Source organism: Podarcis cretensis (genome assembly GCF_951804945.1).
Source record: "Podarcis cretensis genome assembly, chromosome: 8".
Classification (NCBI taxonomy): Eukaryota; Metazoa; Chordata; class Lepidosauria; order Squamata; family Lacertidae; genus Podarcis; species Podarcis cretensis.
Window position 1 is genome coordinate 79,117,250 of NC_137177.1, and position 27,232 is coordinate 79,144,481.

General features: G+C 46.9%; 1 protein-coding gene across 5 annotated transcripts in view; it reads left to right on the forward strand.

Annotated features, from left to right (window-relative positions):
• Nucleotides 1–27,232, forward strand: part of DISP3 (dispatched RND transporter family member 3) — a 99,050-nt gene that overhangs the window by 59,392 nt on the left and 12,426 nt on the right. For 4 of the 5 annotated variants that reach the window (XM_079986759.1, XM_079986761.1, XM_079986760.1 and 1 more), the window contains exons 8-14: nucleotides 1,968–2,113; nucleotides 9,257–9,418; nucleotides 12,137–12,298; nucleotides 14,264–14,389; nucleotides 16,172–16,311; nucleotides 18,192–18,373; nucleotides 22,579–22,709. In XM_079986759.1, the coding sequence (XP_079842885.1) occupies nucleotides 1,968–2,113; nucleotides 9,257–9,418; nucleotides 12,137–12,298; nucleotides 14,264–14,389; nucleotides 16,172–16,311; nucleotides 18,192–18,373; nucleotides 22,579–22,709 (1,049 nt within the window). The remainder of the gene's footprint in view (nucleotides 1–1,967; nucleotides 2,114–9,256; nucleotides 9,419–12,136; nucleotides 12,299–14,263; nucleotides 14,390–16,171; nucleotides 16,312–18,191; nucleotides 18,374–22,578; nucleotides 22,710–27,232) is intronic. The other variant, XM_079986758.1, reaches the window with a different exon arrangement.

Here is a 27,232-nt window from a genome sequence, read left to right on the forward strand (position 1 = left end):
TAATATTGGCTTTCCTTGGAAGGTCGTTGTAAGGCAAGGGTTGGGAGCTTGTGGCATTCCTTTTGTTTGTCACGGATTGGTTGGACACAGACAAATGGTGGGAGAAACCACATGGGGAACCACCAAGGAAAAGAGGCTCAGAGGCCGGGGAGTGGTACTGGGAGGATGCTGAGTAGTCAGATGAGTGGGGAGAGGAGGTATCGGAAGACGAAGAGGTGGCAGAGCTTAGTGAGCTGGGAGAGTCTGTAGCAGGAAAAGGTCAGGATCAGAGGTGGAAGCTGAAGCAGGGGAGGTGGAAGGTCAACAGGCAGCAATGAGCTCCCTTCCCTCCTTGTCTCCCAGAACCAGAAGAGGCATGAAAACGGCGGAGCAGAGGTTGGCTGCCTGCAGGTGTAGTCCTCAATTGCTTGGGGAAAGCCCTGGAGAGGAGGGGACTTAGAGGGCTGCAGGGAGGCAGGGATTTTTAATCTCGGCAACCGATCCATGGGGCATGACCTACCAGGCTGTGCTCATTAGGCCTGACACTCCACCAAGTCGGTGCAGACTGTGTTCTTTCTAATAAAGAGTTAACTCCAACTTGCACAGTGTGATTTGCTGCCAGCTGACCCCAGACAACTGCAACTCCTTTTATCCCTGAATATTGGCACTGCCAGCTGGGGTTGATGAGACCCCCACGGTCAGAGGTAGTGATGCTTCTGACTACCAGTTGTTGGTACCCTCAGGAGGGGAGGGTGCTCTTGTGTTCGAATCCGGCTTGCAGGTTTCCCACAGGTTGGCCACCGTGAGACAGCGGCGTAGCGTGGGTTGTCAGCACCCGGGGCAAGGCAAGTAATTTGCGCCCCCTAACCCGGGGCAAGGCAAGTAATTTGCACCCCATAACCCGGGGCAAGGCAAGTAATTTGCGCCCCTAACTCCTAACCTGCCACCGCTGCCAGCTTCTTCTTGCTGCTGCCTGGGCTGGGGTATTTACGGTAAGGTAGCCACGGCGATGGCGGCGGTGGCGGGTCCATGTCAGGTGATCTGAGGCGAGTTGCCGCTGGCGCTGCCGCCCAAACGACGCTGCTTGCCCGGAGGAGGAGGGCAGAGAGGCAAGGAAAATGCAACATGGCCCATCAGCTGCAGCTGCAGCTGCAGCAGCGGCAGCGGCGGCGGCGGCGGCAGCGGCAGCGGGGCTGTGAGGTGGGGCTGCCTGGCGCGCCCTCCGCGGCCCTGACGCGCAGGGACCGTGGTGAGTGCTGACAGCCGCTGCCTGCCGGACGCCTTCAGCCCGGACGCACGCACAGCTCGTCGGTTCCGCGAGACATGGGGCTCTGCTACAGCCTGCGCCCGAGGCTCTTTGGCCACTCCGGAGGTGGCGAGCGCCCCCCCCAGATGTTGCGCCCAGTGCGGACGGCCCCCCCTGCACTCCCCACGCTACACCACTGCCATGAGAACAGGATGCTGGACTAGATGGGCGACTGGCCTGATTCAGGACTTCTTATGCTTTTAGTTGGAGTCCAAAAAACATGAGGAAGGCTGCAGGTTCTCCATCCCTGCCTTCCAACTGGCTGGACTCCAACTCAAATTAGCCCCGGCCAGGGACCCTGTGCTACTTCAGGTGTTGCTAGACTACAACCTTCCCCCATCCCCCTTGGCTCTTGGCCAGGCTGGCTGCAGGCTGGGGGGTGACTTGAAAGAAGCTGGAGTCCAGCAACATCTCAAGAGCATCACAGATTCCCCATTGGTGCTGCAAGGATCCAGCAAGAATGTGTGAGTTTTTGCATGTCTCTTTCTCAAACCCTCTGGTGCAACAGCAGGGGAAATTGCTTGCACACCAAGCGCACCTGATGCCCAGCTCCGAGCACAGCCCTTTCCCGATCTGCTCGATTTGCCCTTGGCCCTGTCGACAATGATGAGCCGCAGGTGCTTTGCAAGGGGCAAAGTGCTCTGAGATGCTCACTCGGCACCCATCCCTCCCTCTCCCACAGCTGCAGCCAGAAATGCGTGAAGCCGAATGCCCTGCATGTTTCAGATGGGCTGTTCATCTCCTCGGAGGCTGCGGGTGGTCCAGGGCCAGGCGGCCTTCCTTACCTGGACGACGACATCCCCTTGCTCAGTGTGGAAGACGAGCCAGGTAGGCAGTACCTGGAAGCCAGGGCTGAGCTCAGTGTCCTTTTTAAAAAATAAATAAAAAATCCATACAATACATGATCATACAAACATAACCATAACAACAAACGGTTTCCTTATGATACAATAATGTTTATTGTCATTGTCCCATAAAGGTAAAGGGACCCCTGACCATTAGGTCCAGTCGTGACCGACTCTGGGGTTGTGGCGCTCATCTCGCTTTATTGGCTGAGGGAGCCGGCGTTTGTCCGCAGACAGCTTCTGGGTCATGTGGCCAGCATGACTAAGCCACTTCTGGCAAACCAGAGCAGCGCATGGAAACGCCGTTTACCTTCCCACCAGAGCGGTACCTATTTATCTACTTGCACTTTGAGGTGCTTTTGAACTGTTAGGTTAGCAGGAGCAGGGACCGAGCAACGGGAGCTCACCCTGTCACGGGGATTCGAAACACCGACCTTCTTTTTTTTTTTTTTAAAAAAGTTTTTTATTTATACAACAAGAAAAAAACAACAACAAACCCAAATACCGAATTACACAGAAATTACAAAAGTAACCATAGACACATAATTTTCTTAGCAAACAATAAAACATCTATTGGTCTTAACACTAAAGACCCAACCTTCCGTCTATTCCATATTTCAAATTCATATTACTTATTGCCAATACACATTTTTTTCATAATTAAACTCATTCTCAATAAATCTAATTTCTTATATCTACCTTGCAACTATTACTGAAGTTCCTCAAATGCTGCAACAGAATTTAAACTACTATATTTATTTTTCAGATATTCTTTGAAAACCTCCCATTTAGAAACAAATTCCTGTTTTGATTTATTCCTTATTTGTTCTGATAAACCATCTAATTCGGCATATACTGTCAGCTTTTGGATCCAATCTTGTATAGAGGGGATTTCATTACTCTTCCATTTTGCTGCGATCAAAACTCTTGCTGCCGTCGTCGCATATAAAAAGATACCCTTCCTCTTTTGTGGAATATCCAAATCTGTTATTCCTAGGAGGTAGGCCTCTGGTTTTTTATTGAAAGAGATCTTTAGCATTTTTTGCAGTTCTGCATGTATACTCTTCCAGAATGCCTGTATTTTCCTACATGTCCACCACATATGGTAGAATGTTCCTGAGTCTCCGCATCACCAACAATTACTTGACACATTTTGATCGGCAAGCCCTAGGCTCTGTGGTTTTACCCACAGCACTACCCACGTCCCTACTCATTGTCCCATACAGAACAACCAAATTGAAAATCTACATCAGACATTCAGAAACCAACAAGCCTGCTATATCAGCTATCCCAGCCTGTTAAGCCCCCTAAAAACTCTGATACCCCATAATTAAATACAATATACTCCCATAGAGACTACCTTACACTGCGTTTAAAACCAAAATCACATTTGAATAGCAACTGTTTCTCAGGCGGCTTCAAGTTAAAAGAGAAAATTCACTTAGAAGAGTTGCAAATGGGGATACCTACCTATGATGAAACTTGGCCTCCCTCCTTTTCATATGTAGGGGGAGAAAGAAAGTAAAGCTCTCCTGCCAGCCTCACAAAACTGTCTGCAGAGAACCTATAGGGACTGCCAATGTTTTAAGGCCATGTAAAATGATGCCATAAACAGCTCAGGATGGCGGCTAACAGATTGAGGTTGAATCCTGACAAGACAGAAGTGCTGTTTTTGGGGGACAGGAGGCGGGCAGGTGTGGAGGATTCCCTGGTCCTGAATGGGGTAACTGTGCCCCTGAAGGACCAGGTGCGCAGCCTGGGAGTCATTTTGGACTCACAGCTGTCCATGGAGGCACAGATCAAATCTGTGTCCAGGGCAGCTGTTTACCAGCTCCATCTGGTACGTAGGCTGAGACCCTATCTGCCTGTGGACTGTCTCGCCAGAGTGGTGCATGCTCTGGTTATCTCCCGCTTGGACTACTGCAATGCACTCTACGTGGGGCTACCTTTGAAGGTGACTCGGAAACTACAACTAATCCAGAATGCGGCAGCTAGACTGGTGACTGGGGGCGGCCGCCGAGCCATATAACTCCGGTCTTGAAAGACCTACATTGGCTCCCAGTACGTTTCCGAGCACAATTCAAAGTGTTGGTGCTGACCTTTAAAGCCCTAAACGGCCTCGGTCCAGTATACCTGAAGGAGCGTCTCCACCCCCATCATTCTGCCCGGACGCTGAGGTCTAGCGCCGAGGGCCTTCTGGCGGTTCCCTCATTGCGAGAAGTAAAGCTACAGGGAACCAGGCAGAGGGCCTTCTCGGTAGTGGCGCCCGCCCTGTGGAACACCCTTCCAGCAGATGTCAAAGCGATTAACAACTACCTGACATTCAGAAGACATCTTAAGGCAGCCCTGTTCAGGGAAGTTTTTAACGTGTGATATTTTATTGTATTTTTGCTTTCTATGGAAGCCGGCCAGAGTGGCTGGGGAGGCCCAGCCAGATGGGCGGGGTATAAATAATAAATTATTATTATTATTATTATTATACCTTAAGGGCTGCATCTTTCCATATGAACCTACCCAGACCCTGAGATCATCTTCTGAGGCGCTCCTTCCTGTGCCTCCTCCTTGAGAGGTCCGGAGGGTGGCAACATGAGAACGGGGCCTTCTCTGTAGTGGCTCCCCATCTGTGGAATTCTCTCCCCAGGGAAGTTCACCTGGCGCCTTCAGGTGCCAGTCAAAAGCATTCTTTTTTAACCAGGCCTTTGGTTGATTTGATTTACATCCTATTCCCTTTTGAAATGTATTTTGGGGGGGGGCTATTGGGTTGTTGTTTTTTATTTTTATTAGGTATTTTGTGGTTTTATATCTTTATTTTGTTCTGCGAACCACCCTGAGACCCCTGGGCATGGGGCGGTATATAAATTGAATTAATAATAATAATAATCTTATTGCTATGTTCTTTTCTCTGTGGAGACTCTATTGTATTTTTTTGTTGAAAGAGAGAGAATTCACATGCACAATAAATACAGTGGGATACCTGGCTTGACAGAAGGACATTTGAAAAGGATTTGGGGCTGAGAATGCAGGAGGTTTAACTAAATGACTCTCAGTGTCCCTTTCAATTCTACAATTCTGATTCCAAATGCTGAGCTATATAGATCACTATCCTAATCCAGCAAGCTCTTCTCATGTCATTGTTGCTACAGTAATTATTTTATTTATTACCCATCCTCCCATCATAAGGTCCTTGCAGATTTGTGAAAACGACATGCAGAAATGTGTTATAATTAGGAGAAACGCTTTGGAAAAAGTTATATCAATCAATCATTCAATTCATTTGTCTTCTGTCTTTCCAAAGGAAAACCATGCTCAAACACATACCCTCCGACATTTCTCTGGTGAAAATTGGGACGTCCTAAGAAGAAGAGGGACAGTTACCGGTCCTTCTGTAAATCCAGTACCGTCCCTGGAAAATAGGGACACTTGGAGGGGTCTGCAAGCATAACAAAAGTCAAAAGTGTGTAGAAAAAGATGAGGAGTATAAGGAGTATGAGGAGAAACCAGCACTAAAATGCTGAAGAATTTGCATAATAATTTATTCTCTTTTGCTGGAGAAAAGAGTGGAAAACCGAATTTAAGGCTGGAGATGCAGAGAATTGGGAGTGTCAGATTCTTCCATCCCAATAGCTCAGTCGGTAGAGAGTGAGACTGAATCTCGGGGTTGTGGGTTTGAGACCCTTCTGGGGCAAAAAGATTCCTGCATTGCAGGGGTTGGACTAGATGACCCTCGGGGTCCCTTCCAATTCTGCAATTCTACAATTCTACCTTTAATGGGAGGGACGCAGGTGGCGCTGTGGGTTAAAGCCTCAGCGCCTAGGACTTGCCGATCGAAAGGTCGGCGGTTCGAATCCCTGCGGCGGGGTGCGCTCCCGCTGCTCGGTCCCAGCGCCTGCCAACCTAGCAGTTCGAAAGCACCTCCGGGTGCAAGTAGATAAATAGGGACCGCTTACTGGTGGGAAGGTAAACGGCGTTTCCGTGTGCTGCGCTGGCTCGCCAGATGCAGCTTTGTCACGCTGGCCACGTGACCCGGAAGTGTCTCTGGACAGCGCTGGCCCCCGGCCTCTTGAGTGAGATGGGTGCACAACCCCAGAGTCTGTCAAGACTGGCCCGTACGGGCAGAGGTACCTTTACCTTAATTTGATTTTAATTAATTTTTATAATGAAATATTTTTAGAATGTGTGATTATTTGATTGTTTGATTATTTGATTATTGTTAGCCGCCCTGAGCCCGGCTTCGGCTGGGGAGGGCGGGATATAAATAAATTTTATTATTATTATTATTATTATTATTATTATTATTATTATTATTACCTTTACCTTTTACCTTTAATGGGATGCTGGACTAGACAGGCCATTGGCTCGATCCAGACGGGCTCTCCTTAAATTTTTATTCCTATGATCTCCCCACCGACCATCCCCTGAAACTCTCAGAGCCGACTTGGGATACCTGCTTCCTCACCAAAAGCATTTGCTCAGATGGAGAGTTTGTTTTTCTGCACAAACCTTTCCTCCCGCAAAGCGCTCCTTTGCAATACAGGGTCAGGTGACTCTCAGGAAACAGCCCCGGGTGCTCGAAATTCCTGCTTCGCCAGGCGCTTCACCTCGTTGATATGCCATCCCTGCCCTGCATGGTAATTTATGGAAATGGCTTCTTTGCAGCAGTTTCTGGAATAATATGAGACAGGAGGGCAATTTCCTCCGGGGACCCCTCAGGTCAACAGGGCAGGGAAGGTGGTTCAGTGTATGCATGCATGAGGCTGTCATTATAATGAAGGAAGAGAGTGTTCCTCTTCAACATGCTAAACCGAGGAGGAACCATACTTTGAGGCATGGGCATAGCCAGGATTTATGTTTTTTGGGGAGCCAGAATACCCACCTCTCATCATCCTCTGTCTGGCTCTGTCTAGCAGATTCTGAATGAAATGTCTCCACAACAGTTGTTTTAATTACCTTCTTTTGACCCCAAGTGCTCAGAAAAATCTGTCAGAATTTTTCTACGATTTCCATGCGCATATATATACCGTATTTTTTGCACCATAACACTCACTTTTTTCCTCCTAGAAAGTAAGGGGAAATGTCTGTGCGTGTTATGGTGGGAATGCCTACGGATGGTGGGGGGGATCTGCTGCAGTCGTGAGCAGAGGATCCATGGTTCCCCTTCCTTCCCTCCTCCGTGGCTCGCTTTGAAACAGCAAAGCAGGAGAAGAGCCGCTGAGTGGGGAGGAGAGAGGGACAGAGAGCCTGCTTCTTTAAAGGAGCAAAGCGGGAGAGGAGAGGAGCCGCTTACACGAGTGTAAGCGGCTCCTGTCTGGTTGGTTCCTTTAAAGCAAGCAGGCTCTCTGTCCCTCTCTCCTCCCCACTCAGCTCGCTAAATAGCAGCAAAGTTTTTCAGCTCGCTAAGCCGGGGATGAGCGGGGAGGAGGGAGAAAAGCAGAGCCTGCTTGCTTTAAAGGAGCAAAGTGGAAGAGGAGAGGAGCCTTCTCCCCTTATACCCCTCTCCTGCATTATTAGCAGCATCCTTCTCCACACACCCCACGCGTGCTCCTTGTCCCTTGAGTGCTTTTCCTTCCCTCCCCACTTAAAACGTGGTTACAAAGCACGGATCCACATAGATCCTCAGGATTTTGGCACTGGGTCACCCCAAATTCACCATCAGATCACATAGCATGTCCATGGCTACAACTTGCACCAAAAAATCACGCACCCACTGTTGCCTGGGGCCGCAGTGGTACAAAAACGTGGTTACAAAGCATGGATCCACATGGATCCTCAGGATTTTTGCATTGGGCTACTCCAAACTCACCGTCAGATCACATGTCTGTGGCCACAGCATGAATCACAAAAATCATACATCCACTGTTTCATTTAGAATATTTTTTTCTTGTTTTCCTCCTCTAAAAACTGTGCGTGTTATGGTCGGGTGCGTGTTATAGAGCGAAAATATTCTGTGTTACATTTTAAGATAAACATTTTACATCCTTAAGATATCTATGACTTCCCTTCATCTCTTTCCATGGTTCATTTTACATATCATAAAATCCCTGCATATTTTACAAAAACTACCATTTGGTATTCCATTACTGCATCCATCAAAACTTATTTACACTGTTGAATTTATCTTAATGCTGCCAGCATTTTCAGCTGTACACAATTATTCCCCATATATTCAACAAACGCTTTCCAATCTTCTTTAAACATATGTTCTTCTTGTTCTCTTATTCTATATGTGAAGCCTGCAAGTTGTACATATTCAATTTAAGTTGCCATTCTTCTTTGGTTGGGACCCTTAGTTGTAACATTGATACTGGCAATTTCTACTTTTAGCTAAGTATTTTTTATTTATTTACTTGATTTCGGGGGGAGCAGCTGACCCCCCGCCCCGACCCCCTGGCTACACCCATGCTTTCAGGATTTTTTTTGGGGGGTGTAACAAGACTAACAATAGGGAGCTGCTAAATGGAGGGGTTATCATTTCAGAATTTTTTGGGGGGACGAAGAGGATTATCGTAAAGCTTTGCAAATTTCAACCCTAGGATTGGTAGGAGAGAGAGATTGAAAATAAAGCTGCAGGTATGATATGGCCCATTGGTGCAAATCTAGGGTGCAACTGCAGTGGGCAATCTGTGTACGGGTCTGGGTGCTTCAAAAAGATAGAGTCAGTTTGGTGTAGTGGTCCGAGACCCGGGTTCAAATCTCCCCACTCAGACATGAAGCTCACTGGGTCTGACCGTGGCAGTGAGCGCAACCTACCTCACAGGATTGTTGTGAGAATAAAAAGGGAAAGAGGAGAACTCTGTGCACCCCCATGAGCTTCTTAGAGGAACAGGTGGGATGTGAAGAAAAGGAATGAATGATAAATATTGGTGGCTAGTTGGCACTGACAGCAAACCTCTCCGTCTCAGTGAACTTGCCCAACCTTCTTTTAAAGCCATCTGGGTTGGTGGCCCTCACTGGCTAATGTGGGAGAGAGTTCCGCCGTCTAACTTATTCACTGTGTTGAAGGAGGACTTTCCTTCCTCTCATTATCAGAGGTTAACCCAGTGAGGGTGAATGCTGGAAGATTTGGGACAGATGGAAAGGAAGGGAAAGGAGCCTTTGTCCTTAAAAGTGTTCTTTGCTCCTCTGCTAGTGACTCTGGAAATGGGAGATGTTCCCTTGGTCTCAGTGCTGCCTGAGAGTCTTCAACTCCCCACCAAGAATAACAGCCAGGGGCATCTCATTGCTCACCTTCAAGAGCTCCTCCAGGTCTGGGTTTTGTGGTCAGCCGTGAAGAGCAGATGGGTGATTGTCGGTAAGCATTCCTGGGTCTGTTTTGTGGAGATCCACTATTTATTGCTATATGATTACCTATTAATTTATATTCTGCTCAATGCCCAATTGGGTTCCAAAGCAGTTTGCAAACTGTAGAAACCAGTTACGCAACCACTGAAATTTAGAAGAAGGACTTCTAAATTTAAAATCCAATGAAATATGATCAAAATGCACAAAGGAAACTATATTGTTATTAATATAATCAAAATGCACAAAGGAAACTATATTATTATTAATATAATCAAAATGCACAAAATAAACTATATTATTATTAATCATAATCAGTGTATTCATATCCTGGCTTTTCCCCAAACCAGGACTTGAGGCAGCTTAAAACTACACAGATAAAATACAAAGAGCTGAAAGCATGTAAAAGATAATTATTAAAATGTAATTAAACGCTAATAAAATTAAAGCAATATAAAAAGCAAATCTATTGGACTACAGATAAGAGCAATTCCATTGAAAGGTTCAAATGTAAACTTCTGTTATTACAATTTGTAGAACAAGAGACTCAGGTATGCTATTCGGCCCAGCTGCCCTCCCCCCACCTGCCAAAAGTGGCTTATGTGGTTTTCCAAAACAGAAATCACTTAATTACTCAAAGCCTGGATAATATCAGAGGTGAGGGACTCCAGACCTGATGGCCACATGGGACCTGGCAGGTCTCTCTGACTTGGCTTCAGGAATCTCCGCAGGCCATGCCCCCATCCTTAGGCCACACCTATCCACCCCAGACCACACCCACCTCCCCTAAGCCACACCCACACACACCCAGCCACACCCCTCTGGCAGGACTGTGAACTGTGATAATGCCTCTTCCTTGCTTGGAAGGAGAATGGAAAGCTCTCTCTTGTGTGTCCCGTGTGCATAGAAACCTCCTCTGTTTTGCAGGATTGGAACAAAATTGAGAGCCCTAGCTGTTTCCCTGCCAGCTCTTCCATCTGGCTATCTCCACCCCACTGGCATGTGGCCCCCCAGAAGCCTGTCCGGGGTGTGAATGTTCCGCCCTCAGGGTGGAAACTCTTTCCCTTCCTTGCATCAAGCGAGTCATGATTATCCTGAGCACCTGGGGTTGGATCCAGTGCAGAGCAGAGCCATCAAAATAAATGGGGCCAAAGTTAGTCATGTCTAATACATTAGTTGGGTCTACTCTGAGTCAGGATCCAACCTGCTGTGCCTCATATCCTTATTCCCTGCTGGGTCCACAATGCTCAATAAACACACAAGACGTAACCGGCTGTACTTTTGAATAAATAAGATATACTATTCATTGTATCAAATTATAGATTTCAACAGTAGTCTCATAAAGTTCAACGAAAAAAGCAGAAGACCCAGTGGATCAGTTCATTCTCTAGTCAGTTCATGTATAAGGTCCATACATGTACAGTGGGTGGTTAAGTACTTAATTCGTTCGAAAGATCCGTACCTAACCTGAAACTGTTCTTAACCTGAAGCACCACTTTAGCTAATGGGCCTCCTGCTGCCGCCACGCCGCCGGAGCACAATTTCTGTTCTCATCCTGAAACAAAGTTCTTAACCTGAAGCACTATTTCTGGGTTAGCAGTCTGTAAACTGAAGCGTATGTAACCTGAAGCATATGTAACCCGAGGTACCACTGTATAAGTATCTATTCCACCTGTCTGTTCAAAGAGTCCAATAATCCACAAGAAGGGTTGTTACAGTTCCACATAATGCTTTCACAGAGTCTAAGACAAGGATTTCCAGAGTATTAGCCTTGTTTTGCCATCCTAGGCTTCATCAGTAGAACAGGCTCTAGGTAATGCAAATAAATACAATATCGTAATCTCTCACATTTTTACAGCGAAATTAATATAAAAAACCATAAACAACTGTACATACCATATGTAATATTACCGGATAGTGGATCTTACAGCATAGTATTGGTCACAGTAAGAAACGACTGTTACAAAGCAGGATTATACGGACAAGCACAATATTGGTTTGAGTAACAGGTATTGGCAATCCACAGATACAAAATTTCTTTCTTAAAGTGACCCATATGGCACAACATAGGTAAAGCAATCCATGCTCAGATGAAATACATGTAAGATAAAGGTAAAGGGACCCCTGACCGCTAGGTCCAGTCGTGGCCGACTCTGGGGTTGCGGCGCTCATTTCGCTTTATTGGCCAAGGGAGCCGGCGTACAGCTTCCGGGTCATGTGGCCAGCATGACTAAGCCGCTTCTGGTGAACCAGAGCAGCGCATGGAAACGCCATTTACCTTCCCGCCAGAGTGGTACCTATTTATCTACTTGCACTTTGAGGTGCTTTCGAACTGCTAGGTTGCCAGGAGCAGGGACTGAGCAATAGGAGCTCACCCCGTCGCGGGGATTCAAACCGCCGACCTTCTGATCGGCAAGCCCTAGGCTCTGTGGTTTAACCCACAGCGCCACCCGTGTCCCACCTAATACATGTAAACTCATAAATATAATCCATTTTCAGATCTAAAGTAATAGCAGTCCACAGATACAAAATTTGTTTTGCAAAGTAATCCACTCGGCCCACAGAGGTAAAACAAACTTAGCCCATGCTCAGGTGTTCTGCATATAAACATTAGTACACATTCACAAAAAGCAACTATAATGCTGACATTGTTCCTGTGCGGAAGTGGGATGCGAGGTGAGAAGATGCTGGCACGGTCCATCTTTGACCCTCTCCCCCTTTCTTCCTTCAGGGCTCTTCCTCTCTGTTCTCCTTCTGTCCGTCTTCTTCGCCAGCCGCCTCCGCCCAGCAAGCCGGGCTCCCCTTCTCTTCAGGCCCGACACCAACATCCAGGTCCTGCTGGACCTAAAGTACAACCTAAGCGCTGAGGGCATCTCCTGTGTCACCTGCTCAGGTGAGTTGGGCCTCTCAGCTAGAGACCCAGCTGTGTTTAAAGATTGCTGGTCAACAGAGAGCCATCCTTCCTGGAGATCCCAAGAGGACTGCTTCCATGTTGATTCAAAATAGTATCACCCTGCTTTTCCATTCAGTGTTTTAATTTTATTTTTATTTTATAAGTTTTTTTTCCTTTTTTATTTCCATGCTTATTACATACAAAAATGGGGAAACAATACTGAAAAGGGGGTACAACTTAAGAGGGGAGGAAAAAGGAAAGAAGATGAAATTTACACAATCTGTTATTAAGACAAAAATCATGACAAAAATTTGTGATTACAGTTTCATGTTACAATAAAAATAAAAAAATCTCGTTATCTTTTATACCCGACTTCCCATTTATTCCTTAATTCTTTTCACATAAATTTACTGCCAGATCAAAATACTATTTTTTATGTTAATATTTTCACAATTTATAAATGCTTATATTTATATAAGCAATTAATAAAAACCGCTGGGATCACTCAAAAGCTGCTACAGATTTTAACATGACATAATTTTGTTTAAGATATGTTCTGAAGGCCTCCCATTTTGATACAAATTCAATTCTCAGTGTTTTTTTTATTCCATTCAGTGTTTTTAAGGGGGCTTGGGTGGGAAGGGGGCCTGCATGGGCTGGAGGGCACAGCCTTGAACCCGAAGCTGGATTTTATGGGGCAAGGTTGTGTTTTGGAGCTGGCTGTGGTGCAGAACTCGCATCAAATTGTGGGAGAAGTCACTATGACTTTGGCTCCCATCAGCCTCTCCCAAGATCATGACCAAAGGGTGAAAGAAACTCCTCCCCAGTGTGGTGTAATGGTTAGAGCAGTGTTTCCCAAACTGGAGTCTCTGGCTGTTTTTGGACTACAACTCCCACTGGGTTCTAGTGTCAGGCAAAGGAGTGAGAGACCAAGGTTCGAATTCATGCTCACTTGTGAAGCTGGCTAGGTGACCTTGGGCCAGTCACCGCCTCTCAGCCTAACAGGGTTGGTTAAATGAGTTGGCGACAGCCACCTTGAGCTCCTTGGAGAAATAAATAAGTACCGCATTTTTTGCTCTATAAGACTCACTTTTTCCCTCCTAAAAAGTAAGGGGAAATGTGTGTGCATCTTATGGAGTGAATGCAGGCTGCGCAGCTATCCCAGAAGCCAGAACAGCAAGAGGGATTCAGAATATTTTTTTTCTTGTTTTCCTCCTCCCAAAACTATGGTCTGGTGCATCTTATAGAGTGAAAAATATGGTACATAAGAAGGGAAGGGCCATAGCTACCCTCTGCTTCTCAATGTGTATTGTATTGTTTTATGTACTGTGGCTTGCCGTTTTATTGATTACAGTTTAGATATTATTGTAACGGTTGAGTGGATTTCTGTTTAACTTTTATATGTTGATATTATTTTATACTATTCTAATGATTGTTGAATGTTACTTTTTTGATGTAGGTTGCCTATTTTAAAGTTACGTTTTACTATCCCATTTTTGTATTGCATTAGATTGTTATAAGATGCACATTTTTTGTTTCTTCAGCTTGTTAACCGCCTTGAGTATTGTAAGATAGAAAGGCGGTATACAAATTAAAAATAATAGTAATAATAAATAAATAGCTCAGTGGTTAGAACATCTGCTCTGCATGCAGAAGTTTAAAGCCCAGTGCCTCCAGAATTGGGATAAGGCTCCCTGTCTGAAGCCCCAAAGGGTCGCTGCCAGTCAGAGTAGACAATACTGATGGGCCAGTATAGGGCAGCTTCAGATGTTCCTGTGTCTTAAGGGAAGGGCTGTCGCTCAGTGGCAGAGTACAAGATATGCATGCAAATGGTCCCAGGTTTGATCCCTGTGACTTCCAGGTGGGATTGGGATAAGAGTTCAAGATGGTGGTGGGCTGGCCAGCCTAGCTGTCCTCCTCTTGATGCTGGAGATCCTTTTGTCCCTGACTAACGTTGTGCGACAGGCTTGTTTCAGGAAAAACCCCGTAATCTGCAGAATAACATCCGCACCTCTCTGGAGAAGAAGAAGCGGGGATCTGGCCTTGTGTGGGGTAGCCGAGGAGGCACTGCAGGGGATGGAATCGTACAAGGTGAGTTAACCCTGCTCTTCAGCCACAAAAGTGCCCAAAGCAGCTCACGTAAGATTAATAGAAACAGGGCAATCTAAAAGTCACCACACAAAAGGAAAGAGAGGGGAGGAGGGAAGAGGAAAATATGCAAACATAGACACCATTTCTTTATCTCAGGTTGTTCTCTTGCTGGGTACATCTTGGATTGAGAAATTTAGTACAGTGGTACCTCAGGTTAAGTACTTCATTCATTCCGGAGGTCCATTCTTAACCTGAAACTGGGGGCCCCCCACTGCCGCCGCACCGCCGGAGCACAATTTTTGTTCTCATCCTGAAGCAAAGTTCTTAACCCAAGGTACTATTTTGGGGTTAGCAGAGTCTGTAACCTGAAGCGTATGTAACCCGAGGTACCACTGTACAGTGGTACCTCGGATTAAGAATTTAAGAACTCGGATTAAGAACTTAATTCGTTCTGGAGGTCCGTTCTTAACCTGAAACTGTTCTTAACCTGAGATACCACTTTAGCTAATGGGGCCTCCCTCTGCCGCCGCGCTGCGGCTGCGCAATTTCTGTTCTCATCCTGAAGCAAAGTTCTTAAGCCGAGGTACTATTTCTGGGTTTGTGGAGTCTGTAACCTGAAGCATCTGTAACCTGAAGTGTCTGTAACCCAAGGTACCACTGTAGTCTTTTCATACCTCAGGTTGGGGCTGATTTGTAGTCCAAAACAAATGGTGAAGGCTGTATAAGCCTTCTATTTTTCTGCATGTGTCAATGATTTAGGCTTGGGTGAAGGCAAGCTCAGAACAAATATTCATACAGAGATGGGACAGGCAGCCTCTTCCTCTTGTTGGTGTCGCACCTCTGCATGTGGAATGATTTGAACCATTCAATCGCAGGTCACACCCACACATACATTTAAAGCATGATGCTTCCTCCAAAGACTGATGGGGAACAGTAGCTGATCCCTCACAGAGCTGCAACTTAACAAAATACAGTTCCTAGGATTCTTGGGGGAGGGGGGGGGAAGCCATGTGATTTAAATGTGTCTTGGATTCATGGCGTGGCTAGGATATTCCACATGGAAAAGGAACGGATCTGACAATCCACCCCAACCCAGTGGCAGAATGTGATCAATAGCAGTGACTCATACAGAGAGGCGGAAGTGAATTCTCCTCTGTGAATATGTTGCCTTTAAAGAACCTTTAACCCCCCCCCCCCCCAAAAAAATGGTTTTCTCTTAGTCCTCTGCTGGCACAAAGGCCTGGAAACGATGCCTTATGAAGAACGGCTAAGGGAGCTGGGCATGTTTAGCCTGGAGAAAAGGAGGTTAAGGGGTGATATGATAGCCATGTTCAAATATATAAAAGGATGTCACATAGAGGAGGGAGAAAGGTTGTTTTCTGCTGCTCCAGAGAAGCGGACACGGAGCAATGGTTCCAAACTACAAGAAAGAAGATTCCACCTAAACATTAGGAAGAACTTCCTGACAGTAAGAGCTGTTCGACAGTGGAATTTGCTGCCAAGGAGTGTGGTGGAGTCTCCTTCTTTGGAGGTCTTTAAGCAGAGGCTTGACAACCATATGACAGGAGTGCTCTGATGGTGTTTCCTGCTTGGCAGGGGGTTGGACTCGATGGCCCTTGTGGTCTCTTCCAACTCTATGATTCTATGATTCTATGATTCTAGGTCTGGGAATGTCTGGAAGGCTCGTCTAGCCCAATTGTTTGTGGTGATGTTGAGGGTAAGGTCCGGCTGGTGGGTGGATTTTTCAGGGCTCCCTCAGGCTGACTGTACCATCTTCTGCAGCAGACCCCCAGGGAACAGTCTACATCTTCAAATCCAAAGGCAAAGGGCGGCCAGTGGTCTACAGATTCTCTCTCAATGCCACCGTCCCAGCGCCGTGGCAGACGGTGTCAGCAGGAGACGGGGACATCCCCTCTTTCCTGGTGAGTTTCTAGAGCACCTATCAATTACCCGTGTGGCTGAGACGCAATGCTTTCATTAATGCAGCTCCATGAAAGGCAGGGAAGGCCGTGATATGGGGAACGTCTCTGGGGTAAACGCATGGAATTTCCTCCCCCCCCCCCCGCCCCGGAGTCCTGTTGCAAGATGTGAGACTGGTTTTATTTGTATATTATTAGTAATTGTCTGATAGCGCTCTCCTGGTATGCCCCGCAGAGGACCTTAAGGTCCATGAATAATCATAGTTTAGAGGTCCCGGGCCCTAAGGAAGTATTATCCACCAGGGCCAGGGCCTTCTCAGTGATGGCTCTGACCTGGGGGAATGCTCTGCCCCATGAGACCAGGGCCCTGCAGGATTTAACTTCCTTCCGCAGGGCCTGTAAGACAGAGCGATTCCATCTGGCTTTCAGTTTGAACTTATTCCCCTTCCTTCCCTCCCCCTCCCCTTTTTATGAAGATTACCCTCTCTGGGATCCCACAGCTAATTCTCCCCTGGTCTCCTCACTGGCCCAAATAGGACTAATTTAGCCAGCTAGCCCTGGTCATCATCTAATGTTTATTGGATGGATTTCCCCCCTAAATTGATTTTTGAATTCTGAATTTATTGTTATTCACGTTTTATACTGTATTTTATGCTGCTTTTTGTTGCATCAATTAAGTGTTTTAAATTTGTTGTTAGCCACCCTGAGCCCGGGAAGGGCGGGGTATAAAAAATATATTATTTATTATTTATTATAAGGTTCCCTGTTTAGGGCAGGAGAGGGGAACGTTTGTCCCTCCTGACGTCACTAAACTACATTTGGCCTCATCCACTGCTATCTCATGGAATTTGCAGGAAATTTTTCCATGTTTAGGGAAGTTTTTAATGTATTTTTATTATTTATTTATTTATTATTTAATATTCTGTTGGGAGCCACCCAGAGTGGCTGGGGAAACCCAGCCAGATGGGTGGGGTATAAATATATTATTATTATTATTATTATTATTATTATTATTATTATTATTAGAATCGTAGAGTTGGAAGGGACCCAGAGGGTCATCTAGCCCAACCCCCTGTCATGCAGGAATCTCTGCAAAAGAATCCCCGACAGATGGCCCAACCAGCCTCTGTTTAAAAGGAAAGGGAGTATTCCCATCCGAAAGTTATTCCTAATGTCCAGGCCTTGCAATTTGCATCCATTGGTTACTGGTTAGAGGGAACTGGGCTTGTGCAATAGTTTTAGCACACAATCTGGTGTGTGGGTGTGTACACAGCAAGCCCGAAAGCCCTCATCTCCTGGTATGCCCTGCGGAGGACCTTAAGGTCCACAAATGTCAACACTTTGGAGGTCCCAAGTCACAAGGTGGTTAGGTTGGTCTCAACTAGGGCCAGGGCCTTTTCAGTACTGGCCCCGATTTGGTGGAACGCTCTGTCACAAGAGACTAGGGCCCTGCAGGACTTGACATCTTTCCGCAGGGCCTGCAAGACAGAGCTGTTCCACCAGGCCTTTGGTTTGGACTCAGTCTGACCCTTATGTTTCCCTCCCCTTATGGTTTTGATCTATGTGCTACTTTTAAAATGAGGGTGCATTTTAAATTGCATTTTAACCTGTATTTTAAATCGGTTTTATTATTATTATTAGTAGTAGTAGTAGTAGTACTATGTTTTTACTGTAATTTTAATGGTGTTAGCCGCCCTGAGCCTGGCTCTGGCCGGGGAGGGCGGGGTATAAATAAAATTTATTATTATCATCTAGTTGCCACTTCATGCAGGGGCAAGTGTGCGATGCTAATATATATCTCTCTCTCTTTTTTACGTCCCATGTTCCTCGGCTCCGAGACATGTGTTAGTGAAGTCTTCTGTTTTCATTAATCCATTGCTTAGGTGTATAGAGTTCCTTACGGTAACTTCACCAAGAGGCTGACCGCTTGTATGTCCACAGTAGGGCATGTCCAACAGACGGGCCCCAAGAAGTGGATGGTGACCACCTTGTCGTGCGACGCCAAGAGAGGGTGGAAATTCGACTTCAGTTTCTACGTGGCTGCAAAGGAACAGCAGCGCACAAGGTAAACGCCCGGTGGCTAAACTCTGACATGGGTTAGAATAGACCAGGAGGGTCATCTGGTCCATGGGTAGGCAAACTAAGGCCCGGGGACCAGATACAGCCCAATATAAATCCGGCCCGTGGACGGTCTAGGAATCAGTGTGTTTTTACATGAGTAGAATGTGTCCTTTTATTTAAAATGCATCTCTGGGCTATTTGTGGGGCATAGGAATTTGTTCATATTTTTCCCAAAAAATATAGTCCGGCTCCCCACAAGGTCTGAGGGACAGTGGACCAGCCCTCTGCTGAAAAAGTTTGCTGACCCCTATTTTTTATTAATTTTTAAATTACAATCCAATAATAACCTCATTATAACAATACCAAATTATAATATAACTACTAATACCCAGTGCTTTTTTCGGGGGGGGGGCGCAGGGGGACGGATACCCCTAAACATTTTGTGAATCTTTGTACTTTTGGCCATTTACTGTATTTATTTTTCCCTATTTGAACTATAACATGGTGATTTTCTTGAGTCAAAACGAGAGTACCCCTAAACATTATTTTAGAAAAAAAACACGGCTAATACCAGTCCTCCAAATACCGAATTATATGATTTAGGTGCCGCTGCCCCCGTGTGCTAGAACTGATGGTTTGATGCTTTTCTTTATTTCTGCGTTCCAAAATCTTATTAATTTCAATTGCTTTCCAATCAAAATAATAATCCCTTATACAACAACTGCAATATAGTTGTACCTTTGTTACGTCAGTCTCTGGTTGCGTTTTTTCAGGATATGAACGCGGCAAACCCGAAAGTGTATACTTCCAGGTTTTGCCGTGTGCGTGTGCGCAGAAGCGCTCTGCGCATCTCACGCATGTGCAGAAGCGGCGCTCTAGTTGCGGACTTCTCAGGGTGCGAACGGCATCCCAGAACCAATCAAGTCCGTAACTAGAGGTAAGGTAAAGTTACCCCTGACCATTAGGTCCAGTCGTGACCGACTCTGGGGTTGCGGCACTCATCTCGCTCTATTGGCTGAGGGAGCCGGCGTACAGCTTCCGGGTCATGTGGCCAGTATGACTATGCTGTTTCTGGCGAACCAGAGCAGCGCATGGAAACGCCGTTTACCTTCCCACCGGAGCGGTACCCATTTATCTACTTGCACTTCGTGATTTCGAACTACTAGGTTGGCAGGAGCAGGGACGGAGCAACGGGAGCTCACCCCACCACGGGGATTCGGACTGCTGATCGGCAAGCCCTAGGCTCTGTGGTTTAACCCACAGTGCCACCCGTGTCCCGTAACTAGAGGTACCACTGTATTAATAACTTCCATTTGTGCTGAAACATTAAATGATTTATAGAACTACAAGGGAGGCACTCAAACTATATCTTGTTCTTCCTGTGTGTGACAATTATAGTGGTACCTCGGGTTAAGTACTTAATTCGTTCCGGAGGTCCGTTCTTAACCTGAAGCATCACTTTAGCTAATGGGGCCTCCCGCTGCCACCGCGCCACCAGAACACAATTTCTGTTCTCATCCTGAAGTAAAGTTCTTAACCCGAGGTACTATTTCTGGGTTAGCGGAGTCTGTAACCTGAAGCGTATGTAACCTGAAGCATATGTAACCTGAGGTACCACTGTATTCTGTCTGCGGAGTTTCTTCCTGTTCTTGTAAAATGTTATATCTATCTTTTCCTGGTTGTTGCTGTTCTCTATCATGCCTTGGGAGCTGATATCCCATTGCTGTTTCAGAAATTTCTCCATCGCCCCGCAGTGTGCTTCATTGTTTTGCAACTTTAACAACAGCAACAGCAGCCACATTCTTGGCTGGGGTCCCATTTATGCCTCATATAACCCCTGTTTTAAAGCAGCTGCACTGGCAGTTCATTTCCAGGTCCAGTTCAAGGAGCATAAAGCCTTAAAAGTCTCAGGCCTGATATACATGCAAGTTTGCCTTCTTCCCCACCAACCTTCTTGGGTACTGAGATTGACAGAGGGGGCTCTCTTGGCCGTTCCTGGAAGAGAGTCTTCTCTATGGTGGTCCCGAAGCTGCAGAACTCTCTCCCCACAGAGGTGCAGAAGGTGTTATGTTTTTAGGATCCACCTTATTTTTGTGACTGGAAGTTCTTCTTAATTGTTTGTTTCTTTAATTTAAGAAAGCACATGCACACAGAAATAAAGAAAGACAGTACAACTGAATTAAAATTAGAGATAATTTGGGTTGTTTTGTTCACAGTCCCTGGCAGCGGCGTAGTGTGGGTTGTCAGCACCCGGGGCAAGGCAAGTAATTTGCGCCCCCTAACCCGGGGCAAGGCAAGTAATTTGCGCCCCTAACCCCTAACCTGCCGCCGCTGCCAGCTTCTTCTTGATGCTGCCTGGGCTGGGTTATTTACGTAAGGTAGCCACAGCAGCGGGTCCGTGTCAGGTGATCTGAGGTGAGTTGCCGCTGGCGCTGCCGCCCAAACGACGCCGCTTGCCCGGAGGAGGAGGAGGGCAGAGAGGCGAGGAAAATGCAACATGGCCCAGCAGCTGCAGCGGCGGCGGGGCTGTGAGGAGGGGCTGCCTGGCGCGCCCTCCGCGGCCCTGACGCGCGGGGACCATGGCGAGCGCTGAGAGCCGCTGCCTGCCGGACACCTACAGCTCGTCGGTTCCGCGAGACATGGGGCTCTGCTACAGCCTGCGCCCGAGGCTCTTCGGCGACTCCGGAGGCGGCGAGCGCCCCCCCCCAGATGTTGCCCTCGGTGCGGCCGGCCCCCCCTGCACCCCCCACACTACGCCACTGGTCCCTGGGCAAAGGATTATTATTTTTATTATCGGGTGCTGGAGTAGTGACATTTCACTCTCCCCACCCCCCCATCCTGATTTTAATCATTTCATTTTATTACATATAATGGTGCAAATGTTTGAGAGATACAGAAGCTAACTGTGGCTTTCCTGTTTGGCATCATATGGTCCATAACTTTAAAAAATTAACCAATGCAGAGTGGATAAATGGCTATTGCAGAGAGAGAAAAGCAATGCCACAAACGATAGGATCATGATTCCGTATTGTGTTATAATGCTGTAACCTGCCCTGGGACCTTAGGGTGAATGGCAGGTAATAAATATGTATTACTAGTAAAAGTAATAATAGAAGTACAGTCATACCTCAAGTTGAATGTGCTTCGGGTTGAGCACGTTCGAGTTGCGCTCTGCGGCAACCTGGAAGTAACAGAGTGCGTTACTTCCGGGTTTCGCCACTCGTGCATGTGCAGACGCTCAAAATGACATCACGCGCATGCGCGGAAGTGGCGAAACACGACCCACACACTTGCAGATGCACCGTCGTGTCTTGCATTCCGTTTGGGATGCCAAATGGGCTCCAGAACAGATCCCGTTCGCATCCCGAGGTACCACTGTAGTAATAGAAATACCAACTGGGTGTATGCATGCATTTTTTAAAAGTGGTACCTTGCCCTGGACCCTGAAGGTACAGTCTATATAATCCCATAGAAAATCCCTATACAGTGGTACCTTGGTTCTCAAACTTAATCCGTTCTGGAAGTCCGTTCCAAAACCAAAGCATTCCAAAACCAAGGGGCGCTTTCCCATAGAAAGTAATGCAAAATGGATTAATCCGTTCCAGACTTTTAAAAATAACCTCTAAAACAGCAATGTAACATGAATTTTGCTGTCTAATGAGACTATTGATCTGTAAAATGAAAGGAATAAACAATGTACTGCAGTCACACAAGTCACAAAAACAAAACAAAAAAGCCGCAAAACAGACCTCAGCGTAACACTCAAAACAGAAGTGTGCCACTCAAATCGGAAGCGTAACACTCAAAACGGAGCACGTTTGGCTTCCGAAAAATGTTCACAAACTGGAACACTTACTTCCAGGTTTGCAGTGTTTGGGTTCCAAGTTGTTTGAGTTCCAAGGCATTTGAGAACCAGGGTACCACTATATAATCCCATAGAATCCCATAGGAAAGTGGCAAAATATGAGTGGCAAGATATTGACAAGTCAGGACATTCACCATCCTTTGTTGCCCTATCGGCAGACGATTTACCTGTTGGCCTCTGCTGTCAAAGCTGCAAAATCTGAGTCAGCTCTGTTGGACGGAGGAGGAGATGCAGACATCGAAACGGTTCTGCCACGTCCCTGAAGCCCCAAGGGATGAGCGTGATGTTCTGTAGTGTTCGTATTGATCGTCCAGCTTCATTACTCTCCTCTTTCCATCTTCTAGGAAGCTCTACTTTGCCCAGTCCCACAAGCCACCTTACCACGGCCGAGTCTGCATGGCTCCACCCGGCTGCCTCCTTAGCTCCAGCCCCGATGGACCAAACAAAGGATTCTTGTACGTGCCGAGCGAAAAAGGTGAGATGAAGTGGGATTTGTGTGGCTTCGATAAGAACGTCAGAAAAAGCCCCATTGGAATAGGCCAGTGGGTCATCTAGTCTAGCATCTTCTCAGATGTCTGTGGGAAAGCTTCAAGCAGAATACAAGCACATGAGCCCTCTCCCCTCTGACCCTGGAGGCAGAGCTTCTTCTTCTTCCTTCTTTGGTGATCCCATGTAGCTGAGTAATAATAATAATAATTTTTTATTTGTACCCCGCCCATCTGGCTGGGTTTCCCCAGCCACTCTGGACGGCTTCCAACAAAGATTAAAAATACATTAAAACGTCACACATTAAAAACTTCCCTGAACAGGGCTGCCTTCAGATGTCTTCTAAATGTCAGGTAGTTGTTTATCTCTTTGACATGGGAGGGCGTTCCACAGGGCGGATGCCACTACCGAGAAGGCCTTCTGCCTGGTTCCCTATAACTTTGCTTCTTACAGTGAGGGAACCGCCAGAATGCCCTCGGCGCTGGACCTCAGCATCCGGGCAGAATGATGGGGGTGGAGATGCTCCTTCATATACTGAGATATGATGGGGGTGGAGATGCTCCTTCGTATACTGGGCTGAGGCCGTTTAGGGCTTTAAAGGTCAGCACCAACACTTTGAATTGTGCTTGGAAGCGTACTGGGATTGTCTTCCCTAAACATGGTCTTAACAGTGAGTCAGTAAGTGACTGTGGAGGCCAATTCTGGATCCACACGTCCTTCCACAGTGGGGACATAGGTTTCTGGGTGGGAGTTGATCACGGTGAGGGTTTGCCAAGCGTGCCTTCCTCTTAGCACGTTTCTCCCTTGCGTCCTGAGTTCAAGTGTCTTCAAAGTCCATGACACTTTGGGTAAAGGCTGTTCTCCAACTGGAGGGCTCACAGGCAAGTGTTTCCGAGATGTCGGCGTTTATACTACTTTTTTTATATATAGATTTGCCTTGAGACAGTCTTTAAACTTCTTTTGTTGACCACCAATATTACACTTTCCATTTTTAAGTTCAGAACAGAGTAGTTGTTTTGGAAGATGATAATCAGGCACCCACACAACATGACCAGTCCAACAAAGTTGATGTTGAAGAATCATCGCTTTGACACTGGGGAACTTTGCTTCTTCCAATTCCAGTAGTTTGTCTGTCTTCCCAAGTGATGTGTAAAATAGTCTCCTCTTCCTATAGATTTAATTAATCCTATTTTAATGCCATCTACACTGGTAGCATGGGGGCGCGGGTGGCGCTGTGGGTTAAACCACAGAGCTTAGGACTTGCCGATCAGAAAGTCAGCGGTTCTAATCCCTGTGACGGGGTGAGCTTCCGTTGCTCGGTCCTTGCTCCTGCCAACCTAGCAGTTTGAAAGCACGTCAAAGTGCAGGTAGGTAGATAAATAGATACCACTCCAACAGGAAGGTAAATGGCATTTCTGTGGGTTGCTCTGGTTCACCAGAAGCGGCTTAGTCATGCTGGCCACATGACCCGAAAGCTGTACACTGGCTCCCTCGGCCAATAAAGCGAGGTGAGCACCGCAACCCCAGAGTCGGTCACGACTGGACCTAATGGTCAGGGGTCCCTTTACCTTTTACACTGGTAGCATCAGTTCCCTCAAAGCATCAGCATGTTTCTTGGTCACAGCTCTGGCTTATCAACCAGCTACAAAACCTCCCCTTCCCTCTTTCCTGACTGCTGCTTCCCATCCTGAGCAGGCAAGGAGTAGCAGGACCATGATCCATCAAGGGCAATTCAGAAAATGCCTTAAATCACATTTGTGCAATTGACACAGCCTCAGTTTGTTGCCAGAGTCGAGCCACATTAGATTACCATAATAACCTGCAGTTTCATAAGAGTATATATTTAAAGCAGGTGGATAAATGAGTAAATTAAGTTAATTTGGATAGGTGAAAAATATTAAAAATAAATTTAAGGAACTGCAGAAAGAGGGGGAAGGAAGTCTAGTTTTGAAATGTTAAAATGACTGGGAAATTATTGAAATGTATAAAACTGAAAATCATAAATAAAAAATGTGTCGAGCCACATTGGATTGACTCAGAAATGAAACAGAACTAACTCTGTCTCTTTTTAAAAGACCTCACCAGAAATAGCCTGGTTATTTTTCTGAAGCCCAATCTCACGGTTGCAAAGGCCACATTTCAAAGTGTTGCTCCTGACCTTTCGAAAGCACTAAGTGGTTAGGGACTTGGTTATCCGAAGGAACACCTATGTTCCTGTAAACCTGTGTAGACCTTCAGATTGGTCCCGGGAGTTGTGCCCTTTTCCTCCCATCATGTTTTGCAAAAGCATCAGACTGATAGATACCAGACTGGCCTTTTGGGGGGTAGTCCCCTTGCCAGTGGAATTCCCTCCCGTGGGATCTGCTTCATGTCGCTGCTGCTCTGGATGTTTTTTAATGGGCCCCACAGATTCACTTGCTTCCAGGGCAAACCTAACAAGGGATTGGTGGAGTATCAGATTCACTGGCACCTCCAAAGTCTTGCTGACTCCTACCTCAGAAAGAAGTTGGAAGGTGTATTTTATTTCCTGTTTTTGCTGCATCAGATCCATGCTGTTGCAAGTGAGCGAGCTGAGGATCGGGCCCCTCAGGGGAGCCTCAAAACATTGCACCCAGCAAAACCCTGCTTCTGCATATTGAGGGGCTTTCCGCTGGCTACCCTCCATGAGAGAACCCCTGGCAGTAGCATCTCACCTGCCAGGATGGAGCCTGAGATTTCCACCACCACCAGTTCTACTTATCTCTGTTGTGCAGCATTCGAAGGATGGTGGAGAAACTGCACCCTGGAAAGAGAGACAGATAAAGAGTTTGTTTTCATTCGACTCAGGACAAATAACCCTTGCAGTGAAGCTGTCATTGGCTTCGAATCCTGACTGCTGTCCACTGTCGGAGGCAGGAAATGCTTCTGAATAAGTGGTACCTTGTTTTAAGAACAGCTTAGTTTATTAGCTTAGTAAGGGACGCAGGTGGCGCTGTGGGTTAAAGCCTCAGCGCCTAGGGCTTGCCGATTGAAAGGTTGGCGGTTCGAATCCCTGTGGCGGGGTGCACTCCCGCTGCTCGGTCCCAGCGCCTGCCAACCTAGCAGTTCGAAAGCATCTCCGGGTGCAAGTAGATAAATAGGGACCTCTTACCAGCGGGAAGGTAAACGGCGTTTCTGTGTGCGGCTCTGGCTCTGGCTCTGGCTCTGGCCAGAGCAGCGATGTCACGCTGGCCACGTGACCCGGAAGTGTCTCCGGACAGCGCTGGCCCCTGGACTCTTAAGTGAGATGGGCACACAACCCCAGAGTCTGTCAAGACTGGCCCGTACGGGCAGGGGTACCTTTACCTTTACCTTACCTAGTTTATTAGCACCTTATAGACCAACTACCGTATTTTTCGCTCTATAAGACGCACTTTTTCCCCTCCAAAAATTAAGGGGAAATGTGTGTGCATCCTATGGAGTGAATGTAGGCTCCTTGGCTTCAGCGATAGCAACGCGAAGCCTCCGGAGCACAGAGGGAGTGCTCCCTCCTCGCTCCGGAGGCTTCGCGTTGCTTTTGCTGAAGCCTGGAGAGCGAGAGGGGTCGGTGTGCTCCGAAGGCTTCAGGGACAGCTGCCAGAAGCCTCCGGAACACAGCAGGAGGTCCCGCTACGCTCCGGAGGCTTCGGGTTCCTTTTGCTGAAGCTGGGAGAGCAAGACTCTCCTGGCTTCAGCAGAGAGGGAGAGCTGCGCAGCGCCCCTTCAGCCAAGCAGGAGGAAAAATAGAAGGGGCTCCGTTTCTCCTGCCGCTTCACTGAAGGGGCACTGAGCAGAGAGGGGGAGAATTTTTTTTCTTGTTCTCCCCCTCTAAAACAAGGTGCGTCCTATGGTCGGGCACGTCCTATAGAGCGAAAAATATGGTAAGTTTGTTCTGGTATAAGCTTTCGTGTGCATGCACACTTCTTCAGATGCACACGAAAGCTTATACCAGAACAAACTTACTCGGTATATAACAGGGGTAGGCAACCTAAGGCCCGTGGGCCACAAGCGGCCCACAGGGGTCGTTTAACCTGCCCCTGAGGCGCCCTGAACCAAGCTACCTGCTCGGTGAGTCCCCACATGCTGTGCTAAACCGGTGCAGTGCGGTGCGGGGACCTGCTTCCACAGTGCCGGAAATTGCATCTGCGCAGACACAGATGCCAGAAATCACGGCCGTGCGTGTGCAATCCAGCCCATGAAGGGATCTCCGCTGGAGTGAACTGGCCCAAGTGCGGTAAACCTTGCTGACCCCTGCTCTATAAGGTGCCACTGAATAATTCTTATTTATTTATTTATTTATTTATTTATTTATTTATTTTGACTGTGTCAGACCAACACGACTACCTACCTGAGCGTAGTTTATGAACAACTTGGATTAAGAACACTGCAAACCCAGAAGTAGGTGTTTTGGTTTGTGAACTTTGCCTTGGAAGCAGAACATGTTTCGCTTCCTGTTGAGTGTGTTCCATTTGTAACGTGAGTCCCCCGCTGCTATGGGAAAGCACGTTTTGGTTT